The 19,810-nt window shown below is 38.7% G+C and overlaps 1 protein-coding gene across 3 annotated transcripts in view; it reads left to right on the forward strand.

Moving 5' to 3' along the window:
- Positions 1–19,810, forward strand: part of LOC113055213 (phosphatidylinositol 4-phosphate 3-kinase C2 domain-containing subunit beta-like) — a 37,953-nt gene that overhangs the window by 864 nt on the left and 17,279 nt on the right. For 2 of the 3 annotated variants that reach the window (XM_026221293.1, XM_026221294.1), the window contains exons 2-14: positions 3,416–4,264; positions 6,395–6,495; positions 6,720–6,880; positions 9,175–9,295; positions 11,601–11,712; positions 12,177–12,256; positions 12,350–12,413; positions 12,997–13,143; positions 13,403–13,436; positions 15,039–15,234; positions 17,767–17,889; positions 18,374–18,541; positions 19,223–19,334. In XM_026221293.1, the coding sequence (XP_026077078.1) occupies positions 3,503–4,264; positions 6,395–6,495; positions 6,720–6,880; positions 9,175–9,295; positions 11,601–11,712; positions 12,177–12,256; positions 12,350–12,413; positions 12,997–13,143; positions 13,403–13,436; positions 15,039–15,234; positions 17,767–17,889; positions 18,374–18,541; positions 19,223–19,334 (2,181 nt within the window). In that variant the 5' untranslated portion in view covers positions 3,416–3,502. Of the gene's footprint in view, positions 1–3,415; positions 4,265–6,394; positions 6,496–6,719; positions 6,881–9,174; positions 9,296–11,600; positions 11,713–12,176; positions 12,257–12,349; positions 12,414–12,996; positions 13,144–13,402; positions 13,437–15,038; positions 15,235–17,766; positions 17,890–18,373; positions 18,542–19,222; positions 19,335–19,810 lie in introns of those variants that run through there. The other variant, XM_026221295.1, reaches the window with a different exon arrangement.

The following is a 19,810-nucleotide window of genomic DNA, read 5'->3' on the forward strand; positions in this document are numbered from 1 at the left end:
ATGCAGTATGAATGATATTGCATGTTTTTATTATTTTTTAACAAAAAATGTCTCCATATGTCATCAAGTTATGTTCATTAAAATTATATATAAACAAATATAGTTTACAATAAAATAAATTATGGTTATGCTTAATCAGTAAACTAAAAATTCATGTGTTAGAATATATTACATTATTTTTAGGTTTAAGAAAATTTATATAGGCTATCATTTAATATCAAGCCCAAAAAGTCTGCGTGTTCTTGCACTCATAAAACAAATAATGCAGACTTTTTGCTAATGCATACAGTCAGCATAACAAGCTTTACAGTGTTCTTCTCAAGCCTGTATATGACACAATGACCATGATTTGGACTTAGTCTCTGCAAACCTGATTCAAGATTCAGCTTGTTTCTGAATAACCGTGGTGTGCGGGCCGAACAAGGATTGCACTCGTGTTTTGTAGCACTTTGTGACTAAGCGAGAAAATGTTATTCATCACCTTTAATTACAACCGTGTTTTCTTCCAGGTTTAGTTCCTTGTGTGTTCTTTGCATGATCAGTCATGTATTGTAGTCTGCATTCTTTATTTAAGCACGACTTCTGGAATAAGTCTCTGACATTTACCTGTTTCAGGTCTTTCTGTGTGCAAAATATCATGTGTTGTATTTCTGAAACCACCCGCCGCCTAAGACCTGTCAGACAGGGCAAGAAAGCAACGATGAATGTTTTATCAGCTTTAAATTCTTTTCAAACCACATGAAGCCAGGTAAAACAGTGGTGTCTGAAGACGTTCTTGGCCAGACGTCCCCTTTGCAACAGGTTAGATGTGCCATGCGTTTGTCACTATCCTGTGGGATTTATGTTTCCCGAGTTTGGACATTTTTCAAAATTGAAAGTTGGTTTTGTATTTGTCAAATGTCAGTACTGACTTTCCCACTGGATGCTAGAGAGGCTGAATGCTAACTTATTAGCTGAATGTGGGCTAGCTTACCACCATCTGCCTGTCAGATCACAGTAGAGTCGGCTAGTCTAGAGGTCTTTGAACCAATATTAGGGTGGGAAAGCCACAGGAAGAGAGGCATATTGATGATGGAAGACCTCAGCATACGGCGCACAAGCCCTGATCAGCTGGAACTACCATAAGCGAACACCCTAGGCATGGAGGGAGCCGTGTGATATTTGTGGTTGGGTGGGGGTGTTGGGGGAGGGGTGTACATGGGGGACAGGGATGACAGCGGTCTCTTTGTCTTTGGCTCTCCAAGCCGTGTGAACGTGTCTAAGTTGGCCCTGCCTCAAGTGACGCGGCTGCCCTCACTCCTCCCTGTCCTTTGTTCAGCCAATCTGGGAGCCACCCCTGATTGAATGGGATTATATCCCAGCAGGGGACTGATTCCGGGGGCCTGTATCTGGCTGGCCTGGGGTCCCCGTGGAACAATGCAGAACCACCCTCCTAGCCACCCCTTCTGTCTTTCTGCACCCCTCCGGCCAAACTCCGGCCAAAGCTCAGTCATGAGACTGTGGATTGGAAGCCTATGGGAGGCCGGTGCTCCTTGGAATGGAGGATAGCCCCAAAAAGGCAGTCTAGAAGGAGATGCATTAACATTTGTGCAGTCCATCTGTTGGTGCCTGAGAACACTGTTTACAAACACATCTGGTTTATCGGAAGTGTTTTTGCACAAGATTGTTTACGTGCATAAGTTAACTGTCCTGGAGCTGACTCTTACCATCTTAACCATTTTCTCCAAGATTTGTTCTGTTGGGGCATCAAGTAGCAATTCACTTTCAGTGTGGAAAGACAGATGACTTCCTGTAAAAGTACTACATCACACCTGGTTTGAAAACAGTGTAATGTGCTGAGTCTTCTCTGTTTGCACTGATCTCCACATGTACAGCCTGGCAGGAACTAAACAAATGACTGGACGAGTTGCTGATGGAAGGCCTAAAACGTTCAGTCAGGTTGCTGCTTCCATCTCCTCTGTTGATCTGGAAAACACATTTTGTTTATTTATCCAGATGAAGGTCCACAGAGATGATGAGAGGCACGCAAGCTTTTGCAATTTGGGGATGAAAGATGGGGTCGAAATGTGGAGCAATGGAAGGGTCCAGGAATGTCTGTCAAACAGATGCCTTTGTGCTTCCTCTTCAGTCTTTTGTTCGGGTGCCAGTCTTCTGGCGAATGGTGTGAGAATTTCCTACAGTGGGTTTGTGGGCCAAGAAACAGAGCCCCTGCTACTGTTGACATTACGAAGGAAAAGAAAACGGGTCACAGATGGTCATGAACTTATAGGAAATAGTTCACTGAAAAATGAAAATTGTTTTGCAATTTTCTACCTTTCTTGTCATTCCGATCCTTTACAACTTTTTTTGTGGAATGACGTGACATAATGGTGCGTAAATTATGACGGAAGTTTCATTTTTGTATAAACTGACAATTTTACACAAAGTGGTATACTTTTAAACATATTTGGGGTCTAGGACCACTCTATAATTTATTCAAGTTATAACTATTATCATTCTTGCAGAAAGCCTGTTATCTGACCTTAGACCTTCCCAGCAGGGCTAGAGGACCGTTAAGCCCAGTGGTTGTCATCTCTTTGGGGCGGCAGCTGTGTCATGGTACATGTTTTGTGAGGCCGATCGAACACTAAACCCATTTGAGCAGCACTCAGCAGGTCTTCAGGTCGATTTGAATTTGAAGCTTAGCGTCTGTCCAGCTGTGAGTCCACAGGAACAGTCTCTTAATTTGGCACATCAGTCTCCTTGCAGGAGAGAGAACAGCTTCCCCCCTCTGCAGAGGAGCTGTTCTGCTGCAGAAGATCCTGCGTTGCACTGATGACTGTGGTGAAAGAGAAAGATCATCTTGGCTCTGTCTTTTGCTGAGCAAGCAAAGACAATAAGAACCAGATGATCAGAGGCAAAGACGATCAGAGTCACATGTGGCACACATCTAGCATCTGCGACTGAACATGTGGCACTTTGATCCATAATAAGTTTCAAGAGCTTCATTAGGTAAATGGTTCTGTTTTTAGGTCATTATTTACTTAGCCATATGTAGATAATAGAGGTGCTTTCTATATCTGTACCGTATTGAAGATTTTTTAACTTACTGGTATCTTAGGCAAGAAAAATAGAACGATTAATTGTTCATGCTGGTTTCCCGTATTTTTGAATTTACATGATTTTTACCCTCATCTAACAAGAATAAGCGTTGGAAGTGGGACTTTTATTTTGACGCGCATCCTGAGAGTAAATGCACAAGAAGTAATTGAAAGACAAACACTTTTTACAGGTTTCATAAACTGCTGGCATTCAGCAAATACACATTTCTGTCGTTATAAACAAGTCTTTGAACAACAATTTTGGCTCCAGATATTGAAGCCTTTATCAGCACTAGCATGTGTTTATTTTTCTTTCATTCTTATTTCCCTAACAGTGCCTAATGAACCAGTTGCGCAGCTCGTAGTGCCATCCAGCTCCATTCTGCGTTCCTCCTGTGCACTGCAGCACCCCCTACAGGAACATGTCTGCAGCGCAGACTCAGAATGACCGGGAGCAGTGCTGGGGTTGTCTAGAATCGCTCGGCCTCAGCCAGAGGGAGCTGGTTCTAGCGGAGGCCCTGCAGATGGAATATGATGCTCTTGCCCGCCACCGACAAGACAAGGGCCCAGCAAATACTCTACCCACTTCAACCAAGTCATCACCCGCAAAGAGCGAGCCTTCCCTGCCTAGACATGTTCCCAGTCCTCCTTGGAATAATTTGCAGCAGTGTGTCACCGGATCTGAGCCCATGCTCAACCACGTCCAACCCGGGGTGTCGAACTTATCACAATCCAGCAGTGAGTCTCACGGATTTAGTAAGGAGCCTCGTTACATTCTGGATGAATGGAAAAGTGACTTCGAAGGAACGTCGCAGTTGCTGTCAAAAGGGCTGCCGTCTCTAGATGAGCCTCCGCCACCAGTACCGCCCAGAAATCCCATCCCACAGAGCGATCCATTCATTGTCCATCGAAGCTCAGCCCCACGAGATGTCAACTTGTTCACTCCTGAGGTGGACCAGCCCAAGCTTTCCTTCGGAGACACTCTGAACTACGACAACCTCAATGACTCCCTGAGCAAGCTAAATGGGGATTGGCTTTCACCTAATAGAAGCCGGAGTGAAAAGGGGGACAAATCAGGGAAGGCAGTAGCTCGCAGTAACACCCTTCCTCCTCAGATTCCTCCCCGCACTTATCTTCCAGCGCAAAAGAGTACTAGAAGCCAACGAAGAGTATCAGTTGATCCGGTGAGCATTCAGACGGTCCTTTCCTAGACTTCTTTTCTTTCTCGTAATATTAATAATTTTTTATTGTATTTTTTATTTTAAAGGGATAGTTCACCTAAAATGAAAATTATGTCATTAATGACTCGCCCCTCATGTCATTCCAAACCCGTAAGACCTCCGTTCATCTTCGGGACACAGTTAAGATATTATATTTAGTCCGAGAGCTTTCTGTCCCTCCATTGAAACTGTGTGTACGGTTTACTGTCCATGTCCAGAAAGGTAAGAAAAACATCATCAAAGTAGTCCATGTGACATCAGAGGGTCAGTTAGAATTTTTTGAAGCTTCGAAAATACATTTTGGTCCAAAAATATCAAAAACTACGACTTTATTCAGCATTGTCTTCTCTTACGTATCTGTTGTGAGCGAGTTCAAAAAACTGCAGTTTAGTGATGTCCGGTTCGCGAACAAACAATTCGATGTAACCGGATCTTTTTTGAACCAGTTCACCAAATCGAACTGAATCATTTGAAATGGTTCACATCTCCAATAACCATTAATCCACAAATTACTTAAGCTGTTAACTTTTTCAATGTGGCTGACTCTCCCTTCGAGTAAAAACAAGCCAATATCCCGGAGTAATTCATTTACTCAAACAGTACACTGACTGAACTGCTGTGAAGAGAGAACTGAAGATGAACACCGAGCCGAGCCAGATAACGAAGGAAAGATTGACTCGTTCTCGAGTCAAAAACTGGTTGCATCGGTTTTCGGATTACCAGTAGTGATGGGAAGTTCGGTTCTTTTCCGCCAACCAGTTCTTCTGGACTGTTCAATTCAATAAACCGGTTGAAGAAAACGGTTCTCCATTTTTTTTGTTCTCAAAGTAATGACGTCATTGGCGATGATAGCCCTTCATTCAAGCCTTCGGTTTACCTGCGCTCATAACACTAGCACAGAATCAGTTCAGAATCAATCACCAAAAGAATCAGTTCAGTTCAGACGCTCTGTGTGTCGGTCTGCTTCATGCTTAATCACACATGTGCAGTATCATCAGCTCCTCAGTTCACGAATCAGACGCATCTGACAGAAATGGTTCTTGACTCGAGAATGAGTCAATCGTATGTACGTTATCTGGCTCAGCTCGGTGTTCATCTTCAGTTCTCTCTTCACAGCAGTTCAGTCAGTGTACTGTTTGAGTGCTTGAATTAATCCGGGATATTGGTTTGTTTTAACTCAGAGGGAGTGTCAGCCACAAGAAAAAAAAAGTTAACAGCTTAAGTCGTTTGTGGATTAATGTATTTTGGAGAAGCAAACTGTTCAGTTCGAACCGGATATCACTAAACTGCAGTGTTTTGAACTCTCACAACAGACACGGAAGAGAAGACAATGCTGAATAAAGTCGTAGTTTTTGCTATTTTTGGACCAAAATGATGTTGATGATGTTTGATGATGTTTTTATTACCTTTCTGGACATGGACAGTATACCGTACACACACTTTCAATGGAGGGACAGAAAGCTCTCAGACTAAATCTAAAATATCTTAAACTGTGTTTTGGAGATGAACGGAGGTCTTACGGGTTTGGAATGACATGAGGGTGAGTCTTTTTTTTTTTTGGTGAACTAACATTTTAAAAAAAAATTAATATGTATGCATATATAAACAATTTGACACATGTATGCAAAATTAAATGTTCTTTAATTTGAAATTAAATGTACAGAATATATACTATATTAGATATTTCCAAATAGAGAGATATACAGTAGTCAACATTTGAAGTGGATCAAAGAAGTTAATCAGAGTTGTCCTAAAACCAAAATAGACACTTGTCTTAGACAACTTTGATGAATTTTTTGATCCAGTTCAAATGTTGACTACTGTGTGTATGTGTATGTGTGTGTATGTGTGTGTGTGTGTGTGTGTGTGTGCGCGTGTTTGTGTGTGTTCAAATGCAACTATTATAATTATTAAATGAAATGTAAATATCTGTTGAAATTTTATTTTAATGTCATAATATATTTATTTATTTATATATAGATATATAGATTTCTTTATTTATCTAGAATTTTTTTATACATTTTTTATCACAATCATTTATGATAGTCAGATAAAGGAATATTTACAAATAAATAAATATTTAAACCCATTTAGGTATCTTTGGGGTCCAGGCCTAATGGCTTTGGTTACGAGCTCTTTCAGGTTTCTGAAGAGAGGGATGAAGAAGTGGCGGCCTTCTGTCATATACTTGACTTGTGAGTTACTACATTTAGTATTTTCATTCACAGTGTCTTGTCTTTTGTATGCACTTAAAAAAATGTATTATAGTAATAATTGGTATTAATTATAAAATATGTATTCATTTTAATATTAATTTTGAAAATGCTATTTGTATGTAACAATGTGTATAATAATTATATTTATTATTAATACCATTCTTTCACATTTATTTATGCACATCCATTACTGTTTTCACCAGACTACGATTGGCATACCCATGCAATGACTACTCCAAAAATGCCGGCTTTGTTTGGAGTCCATGTGTGGCACAGGATGAACTGCAGCAGGGCCTGGGGGTCAGCATAAAGGTCACGGTTTACAGTGACCACTTCAGAGAACCACTCACATTCTCTTGTGATGGTAAGAACTGAAGAGCTTTCAATTCTTTAAAATCTAACAATACAGATCATTTAAATATTATTTGTCAGCTGTTGAACTTGCTTAGAATTGTGGCATTGTATTTTTTTTGTTGCAAATCCTGAGACTTTTGAACTGGGCAACAGGATCTCATTGGAAATACAGGAGAGACTCTAGACCTTGAGTTCTCTTAATAGCATTACACTGAATGGGCGTTCTGCCAGCCATCTGTTTTGTGTACTCAATTAAAATAGGCAGCTTTTCATTCACCCGCATTGGAGGAACACTCACAAACCACCTCATATAAACACACACACACACACTCGGAAAGATATGGTCTCATGCAGTGAGATTAGAGAGAGGCCCGAGAAATATGTTGTGAACATGTTTTCACTCTCACTTATTCACTGCTCTTGTCTTCTTCTTTTGTTTTTCCTGCTCTGGCGTGATTTGCCTCACAGATGCTCTTCATATCAGCCTCAGATCTCTGTCATAGCAGCCTGCAAGTCTATGATGAGTGCAGACTGTGGTGCCATTCTCACATGGCTCACTTTTTGTGTCACAAAATATGCTAAATGTTAGTAAAAATAATGCAGGTCAACTCAAAATAGTTCACAGGGCATGGAGGAATAGTTGGGCCTGTACAGCACTGCTCAGTCAGAAAGTTGATGAATGACAATTAAATGAATGTATTTAATACTGTACATTTATAATGTTGTGGTTCCTGAATGCACTTAGATTTTTTTATTATTATTATTATTATTTTATTTCAACAAAATCATTTAGAAAAATAGTTGTATTCTAAAAATAATTTTACAATAATAAAACATTAAAAACATTTGCATATAAAAAGACAAATAAAAATTACATAATAAAATGACCAAAAAATCTGGAATTATTGTAGGAAATATATAGTTGTGCCGTTAAGCTCACACAATTGGTTGAGTCAACTTTACTGCATTAGGGTGTTCAATCAAACCCCGATTTAGGTGAAAATCAACTGACAAGTTGTGTCTGCATTTTAAACTGGTATCAAGTATTTTAAAATAAAAAGAATTACATCATCACCAGGAACAGTAATAAATGGCTCAGCTCTTTTTGTCAATGGAAATTGTGCATTGCGTTGCCCTCTCTGCTGTCTCAGAGTTTATCTGGGTCCATTCACATAAAAATAAAAAGCTTATCCTCAAGATTCATGTTCCAGCAGAGCTGCCCAATTCATTATTGAAAAACTACGGAGAAAGTGAGGTGTGTGAGAAAGCAAGAGAGAGAGACGGGGCGTTTTCTCCTAAATGTGCTCTCACTGTGACCGCAGTGCAGTACATCTGCCCAGTTAGGGTGTAATTTGTGGGACGGGGGAAGGGTGGATTAACCTTTTTCTGGTTCATCCCTACCTCTGCTCATTTTTATGTCACATCCTCCCAGTGAAGTGACGAACATTGCTGTGAACCATGGGAAAGGTCCCATCTCCCTATATTCTCTGTCTCTTGTCAACCGAATGTATCCACAGCAGTAGGTGCTAATTTACTATATCTGGAGAATCTGGCAACGTGTCCATTTCCAGGAAGAGCTGCACAGACATGTCACTAATTGATGACCTCTCATTGATTTAGCTAAACCAATACCTTTTGAGCCACTGGGCATTTCTTCTGTTTCTTTTCTTCTTCTCTGTTTGTGTACTCACTGCGTATTGTTAGGATGTAATTAAAAAAGCATTTGTTTGGTGTTGTTAAGCAGTTTCTGGGAAAGTTAGTTAAAAGTTAGTTTGAAACTGTAGTTTCTCAAGTGTCAAGCTACCGATTATAAACAGCCAAGCTAACCCTGTAAAAACGTAGTTTGCTTCTATACAAGTCATTAGCAAAAGTATCTAATTATAAGATATAACTACCATATTATATAAAATTTTTACAATCAGTAATGGATATTATGCACAAAATTAATGACTCTCTGTGTAACAGATTGTATTACAATAGAACAGATGAATTAAAACCAAATACAAATAAGAAAACTAGAAAATATCCTATATTTATAAAACCAGGTTTTAAAAAATGATTCACTGAACTGAATCATTCAAACAAAAGATAATAGTAAGAAATGTTTCTTGAGCACCAAATCACAATATTACAGTGATTTCTGAAGGATCACACTGAAAAATGTTATTAGTTCACTTAGCTGTAAATGTGATACTAAAGTTAACGTACTGTATCATTTTACAACCTCTGTGCTGGAAAAAGCAAAGGAAAAGCTGCACTGTAATACCGTTTTTATATTGTAACGTTGTTGTCCTCTTCCCTCAGGATCTTCAACCATAGACCTGATCATTTACCAGACTCTCTGTTATGCCCATGATGATCTGGATATGATTGATGTGGATGACTACCTGCTGAAAATCTGTGGCCAGGCAGAGTTCCTCAAAAAGTAAGGATTAATCATCGAAAGTGACTTGACTGAAGCTCACTTTTTGATGCTTTGTTGTTGTTGTTTTTTTTTTTTTGCTCTTTAAATGCATAGAACTTGATTTACTAGATTTTTTGAGTTGTGGATGGAAATGGTGTTATTCCAAGCTGAACGAAGATGTGTGGTTTGTGGTCTGAATAGCTCCTCATCATATAACCGTGGCCCTTTAATTGTGGTTGCATAAAAACAAGCTGTGCTTATGTCTGTGGACTGCTTTAACCACGTTGGGTTTCCCCATGACACGACCACCATTTTGAGGCAGACTTAACAACTTATCACTCATATGTGTGCTCATCCTGTTTTTCTTTTTTTAAAGGCCACTTGACAGTTTTTGATGATCAGGTTGATTTCTGTAAAAGGGCAAAACAGACCGAGCTGCGGCTGAGTTTATCTGTTTGATGAGAACCGCAGGTGTAATTCTGTTGAATGGGTTTGTTGGTTTTTTTTTTTTGCTTTGGGTGCAGCTGTGTGGTAGGAAGTGTGTCTTTTCCTGATAATCGTGTGCTTGTGCAGTGCCGTGAAAAGGAGGGACATTGTGTGTACGACTCTGGTGACTGTAAAATACATAAGCATCAGTTTCAGAACAATAACGTACTTCACTCATAGAGGCCTTTTTTGGGTGCTGCAACAATGAAAAAATAAACCACAATGCCACCGTTTTCTCTACATAACTGAAACAATGGCTGCAATCTCTTCAGCGATGTAAACATTAAGTACTTTAGGCTTATTCAGGCTGATTTATTTTACATTTTCTTCATCTAATATGTATGCAAGATAATTCACTTTTTAAGTTTGTGACTTTTTATAATGTTTTAAGCCATATGTTCTTAGATATGTTAATATACAATATAGTTATCTGTATATACACATGTGAACTAGTACTTTGTTTTGTTCTTTGTGATTGTTTTATATATATATGTGTGTGTGTGTGTGTGTGTGTGTGTGTGTGTGTGTAAAAGCCTAACAATGAATGAGGGCTGTAAACTAGCTTTATGCTATATGTCCTCTCTGTAATGGCATTGGTTATCTGTGTAATATAATTTATTTGGCTCACATTTAACAAAAACCCACCAATTTACAATCTCAACAAATTAGAATATGGTGACATGCCAATCAGCTAATCAACTCATCAACTCAAAACACCTGCAAAGGTTTCCTGAGCCTTCAAAATGGTCTCTCAGTTTGGTTCACTAGGCTACACAATCATGGGGAAGACCGATCTGACAGTTGTCAAGAAGACAATCATTGACACCTCCCATATAAGGAGGGTAAGCCACAAACATGCATTGCCAAAGAAGCTGGCTGTTCACAGAGTGCTGCATCCAAGCATGTTAACAGAAAGTTGAGTGGAAGGAAAAAGTGTGGAAGAAAAGATGCACAACCAACCGAGAGAACAGCTGCCTTATGAGGACTGTCAAGCAAAATCCATTCAAGAATTTTTGTGAACTTCACAAGGAATGGAATGAGGCTGGGCTCCTGAACCACAGACAACGTCAGAAGCTTCTTACCTGGGCTAAGGAGAAGAAGAACTGTCTGTTGCCCAGTGGTCCAAAGTTTTCTTTTCAGATGAGAGCAAGTTTTGTATTTCATTTGGAAACCAAGGTCCTGGAGTCTGGAGGAAAGGTGGAGAACATAGCCCAAGTTGCTTGAAGTCCAGTGATAAGTTTCCACAGTCTGTAATGATTTGGGGTGCAATGTCATCTGCTGGTGTTGGTCCATTTTGGTTTTTGAAAACCAAAGTCACTGCACCTGTTTACCAATAAATCTTGGAGCGTTTTATGCTTCCTTCTGCTGACCAGCATTTTTAAGATGTTGGTTTCATTTTCCAGCAGGATTTGGCACCTGCCCACACTGCCAAAAGCACCAGAAGTTGGTTAAATTATCATGGTGTTCTCACTAGACCTGAACCCCATAGAGAATCTAGGGGGTATTGTCAAGAGGAGAATGAGAAACAAGAGACCTAAAAATGCAGATGAGCTGAAGGCCACTGTCAATAAAACCTGCCATACACACACACACACACACATACACACATACATGCATTCATAGATTTTGTTATTTAATAATATATATATATATATATATATATATATATATATATATATATATATATATATATATATATATATATATATATATATATATATATATATATATATATATATATATAAAACTTCCTGACCCCAAACTTTTGAGTGGTAGTATATAAATAAATTATGGAGAAGTATATCTCAAGTTTGTTTTTGCCTCTTGTATTTTTGCTAAGCACTCAGACTCTGGCGAGCTTTGAGTACATCCAGCAGTGTCTGAAGTTTGACTGGGACATTCAACTCATTCTTACCAAACGGAGTTCTGTCAACATGGAGCTGGGCCGAACGGTAAGACCAAATCTGACAGTAGATTGATTAGTGACCTAACAACACGTTTTCCTCTTATTGAACAGTTGAAACTCCAGGAAACACCTGTAGGAAACATGTTTTAGACCAACTCTTAGTACTTAATACTGGAAGGTCAGTAAAAAACCTTGAGTTACAAGTTTGTATAATTAAATAAATCTGGGCCCTACTGAATAAAAAATAAATATTTAAAAAATATGTCTATATCTATATATATCTATGTTTGGTCTTAAAATATCACCTTTCACAGAAGGAGGAAGTACATACAGGGATGGAATGGCATCACATTTTTTGGGTGAATTGTGCCTTTAGAATTTCTTCATGGAATCATCGACTCCAACGGGAAACCGACAATTTGAAAGCTTTTCAGTGTAGATGCTAAATGTGTTTTAATTTTTAAATGTTAACATTGTGCTGCTGATGTTGTTGTTGTTGTTGTTAAACAGCCAGAGGATGATGATACTCCATCCACCATGAACCAAAGTATTCTACTGCAAGAGAGGCCAATCAAGCAGACCGTGACCAGGTGAGAGCGATGAAGTGGAGCTCAGAGATTTTAGGCTGTATTAAGCTAGGTTTTAATATTCATAATGTTCTTACTCTTTTATTTGTATGACAGGGAGGCACTGACTCTTCTCCTGGATACCTTTCACAATGAGGCCGAGTCGTTCCTTTTATCAGAGGTAAACTTGTAACAAACATTGTTTATCGGAAAATTGTTTGATAATGCGTTAATCTACAAACCTTGGTTATTAACTAAAACTAAGCAAAAATGATAATATTCATAACTTAAACTGCTCTCGTTTTCATTTAGTTTAACTTCTACAAATTACTAAAACAGAAATAAAACTGAATAAAAATTATATAAACTAATGAATGACAAACCCAACATTACTTAAAAAAATAATTGAACTTTAAAATTTTAATTGAAAATAAAAAGTACATAAAAATACTAATAAATCTGCCATTGGTCAGAAATTAGATAGCCATGCCCCCTCACTCATGACATTGAGTCTTTGTTTACCCTGGTCAGGGTAATTAACAATGTTTTGATAGTAATTACAATGTTTACACTTTATTTTCAGAAAATTAACCCTTGAATAATTTGTTTGTGATGTCTCTGCATATTAAGCTAGGTTAGCATTGAAGTGCTTTAATGTCAAACAATTACGAGTTAAATAAATTCTCGGTATAGTTGTTATAAATGCCTTCATCTTTTTTTGCTTCAGCATTTGTATTTTTTCCTCAATGTCTTGTCATTTGCAGGTTGAGCTGCTGTTGCATGTGGAGCGGTTAGTGCAGTCTGTGAAGGCTTTGTGTACTTCTCTAGCAGCTGTTGAAACACCTGACATCACTGCTGCCCTAAACCAGCTGCCAGCCTGCCCCTGCAGACTACAGCCTAAAGTGCAAAAGGTAGAACCTTTGAACACTTTCTTAGTCACAAACATTACATGAGAAATGTTTTAGAAATCTGATGTACACATTGCGGTGTTGACTACTTTTGGAGTGCTGCAAACTTGCAGCTTTTGCTGCTTCTAGTTCCTCAAATGAGTAACAGACAATTCTCTGCTTTGCTTAAACCACTAACGTTTGAAACTGCACAAAATATCTGCTAGAAACACCCATGGATTTTCACTTTTTAAAGTGTGTTTGTTTCTGTTTGCATTTATAGGATGTCAGTGTCTTGGCGAAGAGGGAAAACAGAGGTACGTGTTTCTGGTCATACTTCTGTGTCAAACTGAAGCATGCACTACCAGTGAAACATTTAGCCTTTATAAACCTAATCTAATCTAATATATTATAACGTTTTTGGGCACTACATAATTCTCCAAGTTTGATATTTCTATTCACATAAATTCTTATAAATTACATTTATTTCATAGTTTTTTATTAAAACTTGGTTTTCCAAGTTTACATATTTTATTTTATATTTATTAGTTTTGTAGTTAAGTGTTTTGTAGTTAAGTGTATAAATTACATTTATTTAATAGTTTTTTATTAAAACTTGGTTTTCCAAGTTTACATATTTTATTTTATATTTATTAGTTTTGTAGTTAAGTGTTAAAGTCCATCAGGGTTGTTTGAAATATAAATACAATTTTTATTATTGTATACAATAATGTTTTACCATGCTTTTATTTGGTTACTTTACATATGCCCATTATAAATACATTTGATGGTTCCATCCTTATTCCAGACTCAAACTTAATGTTAACCCTCTCAAGGCAGGCGTTGCAGATTTGCAACAGTAAAGTAACTAGAAACCTTATTACTCCAGATACATATTTTATGTATCTGGAGTACTAAAAACTTTACTAAAGGTTTCTAAAGTTACTAAGTTACTAAAACTTAATTTGAGCCTGAGAGGATTAAATCCATCTCAAATATATCACATTTTAAAAAGATTTAGTTAAAAGATGCAAGTCAGTCAACTCAAGTGTGTTCAAACTTAAAGGGGACATTGGATGCTAGATTTAATTTTATATGGTAATTTGCATATAAATGTGTCTTAGCAGTGTGTGGACACAACCACCCTACAATGATAAAAATCCATTCAAATTTTTTTTTTTTAATCCCTAAAAAAAACCTAAACCGTCTCAATTATCAAGATGTTTTCGATTTTCTGAGCAGTGTGATGTCATACTGCTCAGGCCCCGCCCACGACCACTGATGGACTGTCCCGTATTAGCATATTTCCGCCCTCAGCCAGTTGTACTCTGTCCACCATTTTCTCTGCACTTGAGCAGCTGTAGCTCATAAGCAATGTTAAGTTTCGTAGTTGGATGTAAAAGTATTTTTTTTTGTATTTTTTTTAGTGTTCACACAAGACTAAAAATCTTTCAGGATTAACTGACAAATGTATAGTTTTCTAATTTTCTAATTATTCTAATGCGAAGCTCAAATTTGTATTGTGAAATGGGCTTAAGAGTCAATGGGCTTACAATTTAAGGTAAAATTGGGCATCCGATGCCTCCTTCAGCTGTACATGTTTGACTCTTCCTGGGGTAAGACGGTTGAGGATGTGTTCAAGTGTCTCTCGTTTGTTGGAAAATTGTTTATGTAGCATCCTGCTACGAGGAAGTCTGTGATCTCAGATAGGCATAAACAGGAAGGATGCAGCCTTGTGAAGGACGTGTGCAACTTTTAATGTCCTTCTGTCAGCTTTAACGTGAATTCGTACCGCTGCTCCATTCTGCATTCTGTGAAAATGCATAAGAATGTAAGGGATAAACTAGAGTGAGAATCTTCTATTCCAGAGAGTGGTAAATGGTAATCCTTGGCATCAGAATTTTTTTTTCTCCTTTCAGTGGCAATTGTGGAGAAGTTGACTGCAGCCATCTTGGATCTTGTGGAGTTGTACTGCAGCACTTTCAATGCTAATTTCCACACCATGCCACACAGCAGCAGATCCACAGCCCCCATACAGGAAGCTGGCATGGTCACCAACGTGCTTTCCTTCAGCGTTTACGCGGCTCATCGCATCCCTATCACATGGGCTGCCAGGTAGTGCTATCTTTCTTGTTTTTGCATCATCACCCTGTAAAATCAAGCATTCATTATATAGTAGTGTCTATATATATATATGTGTGTGTTTGTGTGTGTGTGTGTGTGTGTATATATTGTAACAAAATAAACTTCACAATCATCGGGAAGAAGGAGGCGGGAACTGGCGGACAATCAAATGAAGACTTTAATAACCAAAATAAACACAAAACTGTGCGACAGCCCCTCGCGGATGACTGTCGTACACTAACAAAACCAAACACAGAATAAAACCCTCTCATCCTTCACTGTCGTCGCTCCTCTTTTGTATCCTTCCGATCTCCTCCATGGGACTCGAGACCGGTGAGTGGAGCAGGTGTCGCTCATTTCTAATCACTCCACCGGCCTCGCTCCGTTCCCACGGCTCTCGGCCTGGATATACGCACACACACACACACACACATACGCACAGACACATATATATTTTTTAAAGAAATTAATGCTTTCTGTTCAGCAAGGGTGTGATCAAAAGTGACACACAATTATGCAAAAGGTCAATTTTGTTCATCAAAGAGTCCTGGAAGTAAAAATGAGTTTCCAGAAAAATGTGGAGTAATGGCTGCTGGAAACTCAGCGTTGCCATGGCAGCAGTAAACATTTTAAGATATAAAATTACAATGTACAATTACACTTTAAAATATATTAAAATTGAAGGTATTTTAAATGATTAATATTATTATAATTTCATAATATTCAGACTTTCTAAAACATTTTGATGACCCCCCAAATCTTTGAACAGTAGTTGTCAGCTGTTCACTGTGTTCATGTAGCACAAATTCAAAAAAAAGGAAACATGGAATAATATTTCTCCAACTCATTGTCCACTGTCAATCTTCATAAAATTGCTGTTGTAGAAAAGAAATATGAAAAGTGGGTTGTTGTTTTGACTGTTTGAACAAGTTCAGATTTGCTTTAGTAAGTGTTATCGTTTGTTTTGGAAACTGATTAGAGATCCTGAATGACCGGTTTCTAACAAGACTTCCATGATCTCATATTACATGATGTGATTACTGTGAACCAAAATCGAAAGTAGAAAAATATAATAAAAAAAACTATTGCAGCTAACAATGATTCAGATTGGGATTCTTTCAGCAAAATATGGATTACTCGGAAAAATGCTTCTTGCCTTTGCTTAGTTTCACTATTGGGTTTAGTAGCACTTTTTTGATTTGTACAGAAAGTGTTTATTTCCCGGCAGATAGCATACCAGACATAGGCTCTCTATGTTTTGATCACATTCATTCTCATCAACTCGTTTGTGGTTCTAAATAAATTTTCTGTCACTCAGAATAAGAAAATCTAAATATCTTAATGTACCTGTAGGTCAAAAACCTGATTGTTGCATTTTTAGATTGAATTCTGAGGACTGTGGAAATGACACCACAGGAAAAGTTGACTCTTGTGGAAGAAGCCGCAGCTGTATACCATCTGTCCACATTGCTGATCCCCTTCGGTAATCCAGCAGGATTATTTGCCGTTACGGTGTACCGAGAGGACTCCTGAGAATGGCATTCCCTCTCTTTTTTTTCCACTCCTCTTCCTTCACCCTCTGTCCTAAGCCAGAGCTGCGGCGACCGCTCCTACCAGCATGGAGACAGATGCTGGCCAACATCCCCCAGTCAATCAGTCACAAAATAATACAGCCCCTTCCCCTCCCCGACACAGCACTGGAATGGTCTCTCCTGCCCATTGGCCTGGACTAGTGCCCTTTGTCTCCCTCTGAACCTAATGCTGTGGAACGAGCCATCACAAAGAAGCATGTATGGGAACTCAGCATAACCTTTGACCTCTGGAGCCAGGCGGAGGGCAGGCTGGGCACCGGGCACCTGTGCAGTTGTGAGGGAGGGCTGACGTTCTCTTGTCTCCCATCTGCTTTAGGCAACTAGAGTCAATCAGATGGGCTGATCTAGAATCAGCTTCATTCCTTTTCAAACCTCAAGGCTCAAATCCGATTTCAGATTAGTGTGAAAAGGCCATTTCAAACATTATTTATAATGAACATGGCTAAATGGTTTTCAGGAGACAATAACCATGGTGTTTATTCTTCTGCTGTGTTTTTGTGGATCCTCAGATCAGTATTTGGGACATTAGTATTTCAATCACACATTTTTTTTCTTACTTCTCTGGTGTTCCATTTAGCTTATGAATTTTTTCCCTTCTATTTAAATTAGCTCCGGGAGTTCATTTCCCATGTTAAGTGCTTAAATTGATGTTGAATGATGTGGGATAATGTTGGGATTAGGAGAGAGAAGTTGGGAAAAGATGTCATTAGTTAGTCATCTTGTCCATATTTTATTTTATTGGTTATATTTTGTTTTATCAGGTTAGCAGCAGCTTCCCGGAAGGGAAAGTTTTCAGTGGTTTAATGTGCCAAATATCTTGGCTTCTGTTAGATGTAACATTTACTGTGACTGTAAACTGCTCCCATTTGCTGATCTCACCTTCTTTCTCTCTATCTCTCTCTCTCTCTCTCTCACACAAACCCATCTACAGCTATGAAAATTTCTTCCTGTCCTGTTCTCTTACCCATGGTGGAGTGGAGCTTTGTGCCCCCCAGCACACCAGTAAACAGTCGGTCAGCAAATATCTCTTCCACCTGGTGGTGTGGGACCAGAGGTGAGCCTGACGCCAATCCAAACACGTTACACAGTCCCATAAATACTGTGTTTTTGAAGTTTGTCGAAAACAGTGGGCCTGATGTTGGAACACAGTAGATCTAAGTTTGTTTACGAAGTGTTTCCGACGGCATATTTGAAAATAGCTCATCCAGCTTAGCTTCCTGTGGCTGTTTTTGTACTCTGCCGTCTTATTGTAGACTTTTGGTATTGTTCAGGGGTAATTTAGTGGACATTTGTCACTTTTTCTTTTTTTTTTATCTTCCCATGCTTTGGTGAATATTTTTAGGCTCCTGTATGAAGGTGGAATATATGCTATAATAACTCCAAGTGTAGGTGTTTAAAAAAAAAAATGCATTTGTTGTGCTTAGTTTTGAGGAGAAACTGTAATTCTAATTTGATCCTTTATGAAAACCTGTCATTTCAAAAACATGATTCAGACTGGAATTATACTCATTTTAAATTTTGTCTTTTTCAAAATCTAGAGTTTGCTTCCCCATCCAGATCAATCAATTGCCAAGGGAGTCACAGTTGACTGTGACGCTATATGCCACCACTGTACCTCCCCCTGGAGGTGCGGAGGAGAAGAGCAAGCAGAAACGCAGCATTGAGGCTTTGGGTTGGGTCACCATGCCCTTATTCAACTTCAGACAGTAAGCGTGGAGATGTTTTCTTCTTTGTTGTTGTTTTTTTTTCCATTGCTGGCAGATGTTCACGTTCTGGGCATTTGTTATTAATGATAATTGCTTTAGTGCATATTATAGTGGAGGGCATGAAAGCAGGCTCTTTAAGCACTAGAGTACTGCTGATACTCACCTCCTACAGCAAAACAGTTGTGTGATCTGAACAGGCTGACTTCTGCAAGTCTAGTGCAGCCTACAGACACCACAAACACTCAAACGAGTGTGCACCAGTTCCTGAGCAGAAGTGACACATTGAAAAGCTGGTTGCCGTTTCTGAAGCTGGGTAAATACAGAAGTAAAAGGAATTGGAAGACGCATTGAGCAAACATCTCATGGTCAAATGCACAGCCAAGTCCAACTATATAAATAGAAGCAATACTTGAAACATTTTGTCCTTTTGACTGTTTAAAAAAAACAAAAGTACTTAAAAGCTGAGATTAGATAAGTTGATTTTGTATAATTCTTAGGAAGACATGTTTGCTTTAGTTCTTTTTTTACAGGATCCATAAAAGATTACTAGCAAAAATATTTACTTTTGCTTGTAAGATTAACACACAAATGTACTTAATAGGTCAATTATATAATAGTCCGTATTATGCAGCCATAAGCGGATGTTAGGTGTTTTCTGACCCTGTTTTACCTCTTCCTTAGTGTTCTAACGTGCGGGAGGAAGCTGCTGGGTCTCTGGCCTTCAACCCCTGGCAGTGGAAACGCTCGTTCCAGCATACCCAACTTCAGCCAGCCAGACAGTGTCATCCTTCAGGTTTGGCCTTCTGCTCAAATCAGATTGTAATTGTATAGTAAACTGGTTCCTGCTTGTCCTACTTCATAATCGATTACTGTTAACTCTCACTCATTCTCTGTAAAGTGATGTTTACTCCCAACACGCTCTTCTTCCATGCACTCATTTTTCTCCATCTCCTCCTATATTGTGGTTGATCTGTCTCTTATCCAGGAGGCTGCAGTGTGCCAAAGAGGCTCTTATCAGGCCTTAAGGATGAGCCTTCCTGTTTAAAACAAACCCACCATCTCACGTTCATCTCTCTTTCAAATGTTTTTTTTTCAAGGTCATTTGTGCATACTCACCCAGTAAAGTTGGCTATTGAGATAATAGGTTTAAGGTGTTTAAGCAGTATATTTTTGAAGCCATGTCTGGTTAGATTATATGTAAGGGAGTATAATGGAAGTGTATTCCGTGCTTGGCTCGTAACCTCAGCAGTAATGGGGTCGGGCCAATGT

This window comes from Carassius auratus, chromosome 36 (genome assembly GCF_003368295.1).
Source record: "Carassius auratus strain Wakin chromosome 36, ASM336829v1, whole genome shotgun sequence".
NCBI lineage: Eukaryota > Metazoa > Chordata > Actinopteri > Cypriniformes > Cyprinidae > Carassius > Carassius auratus.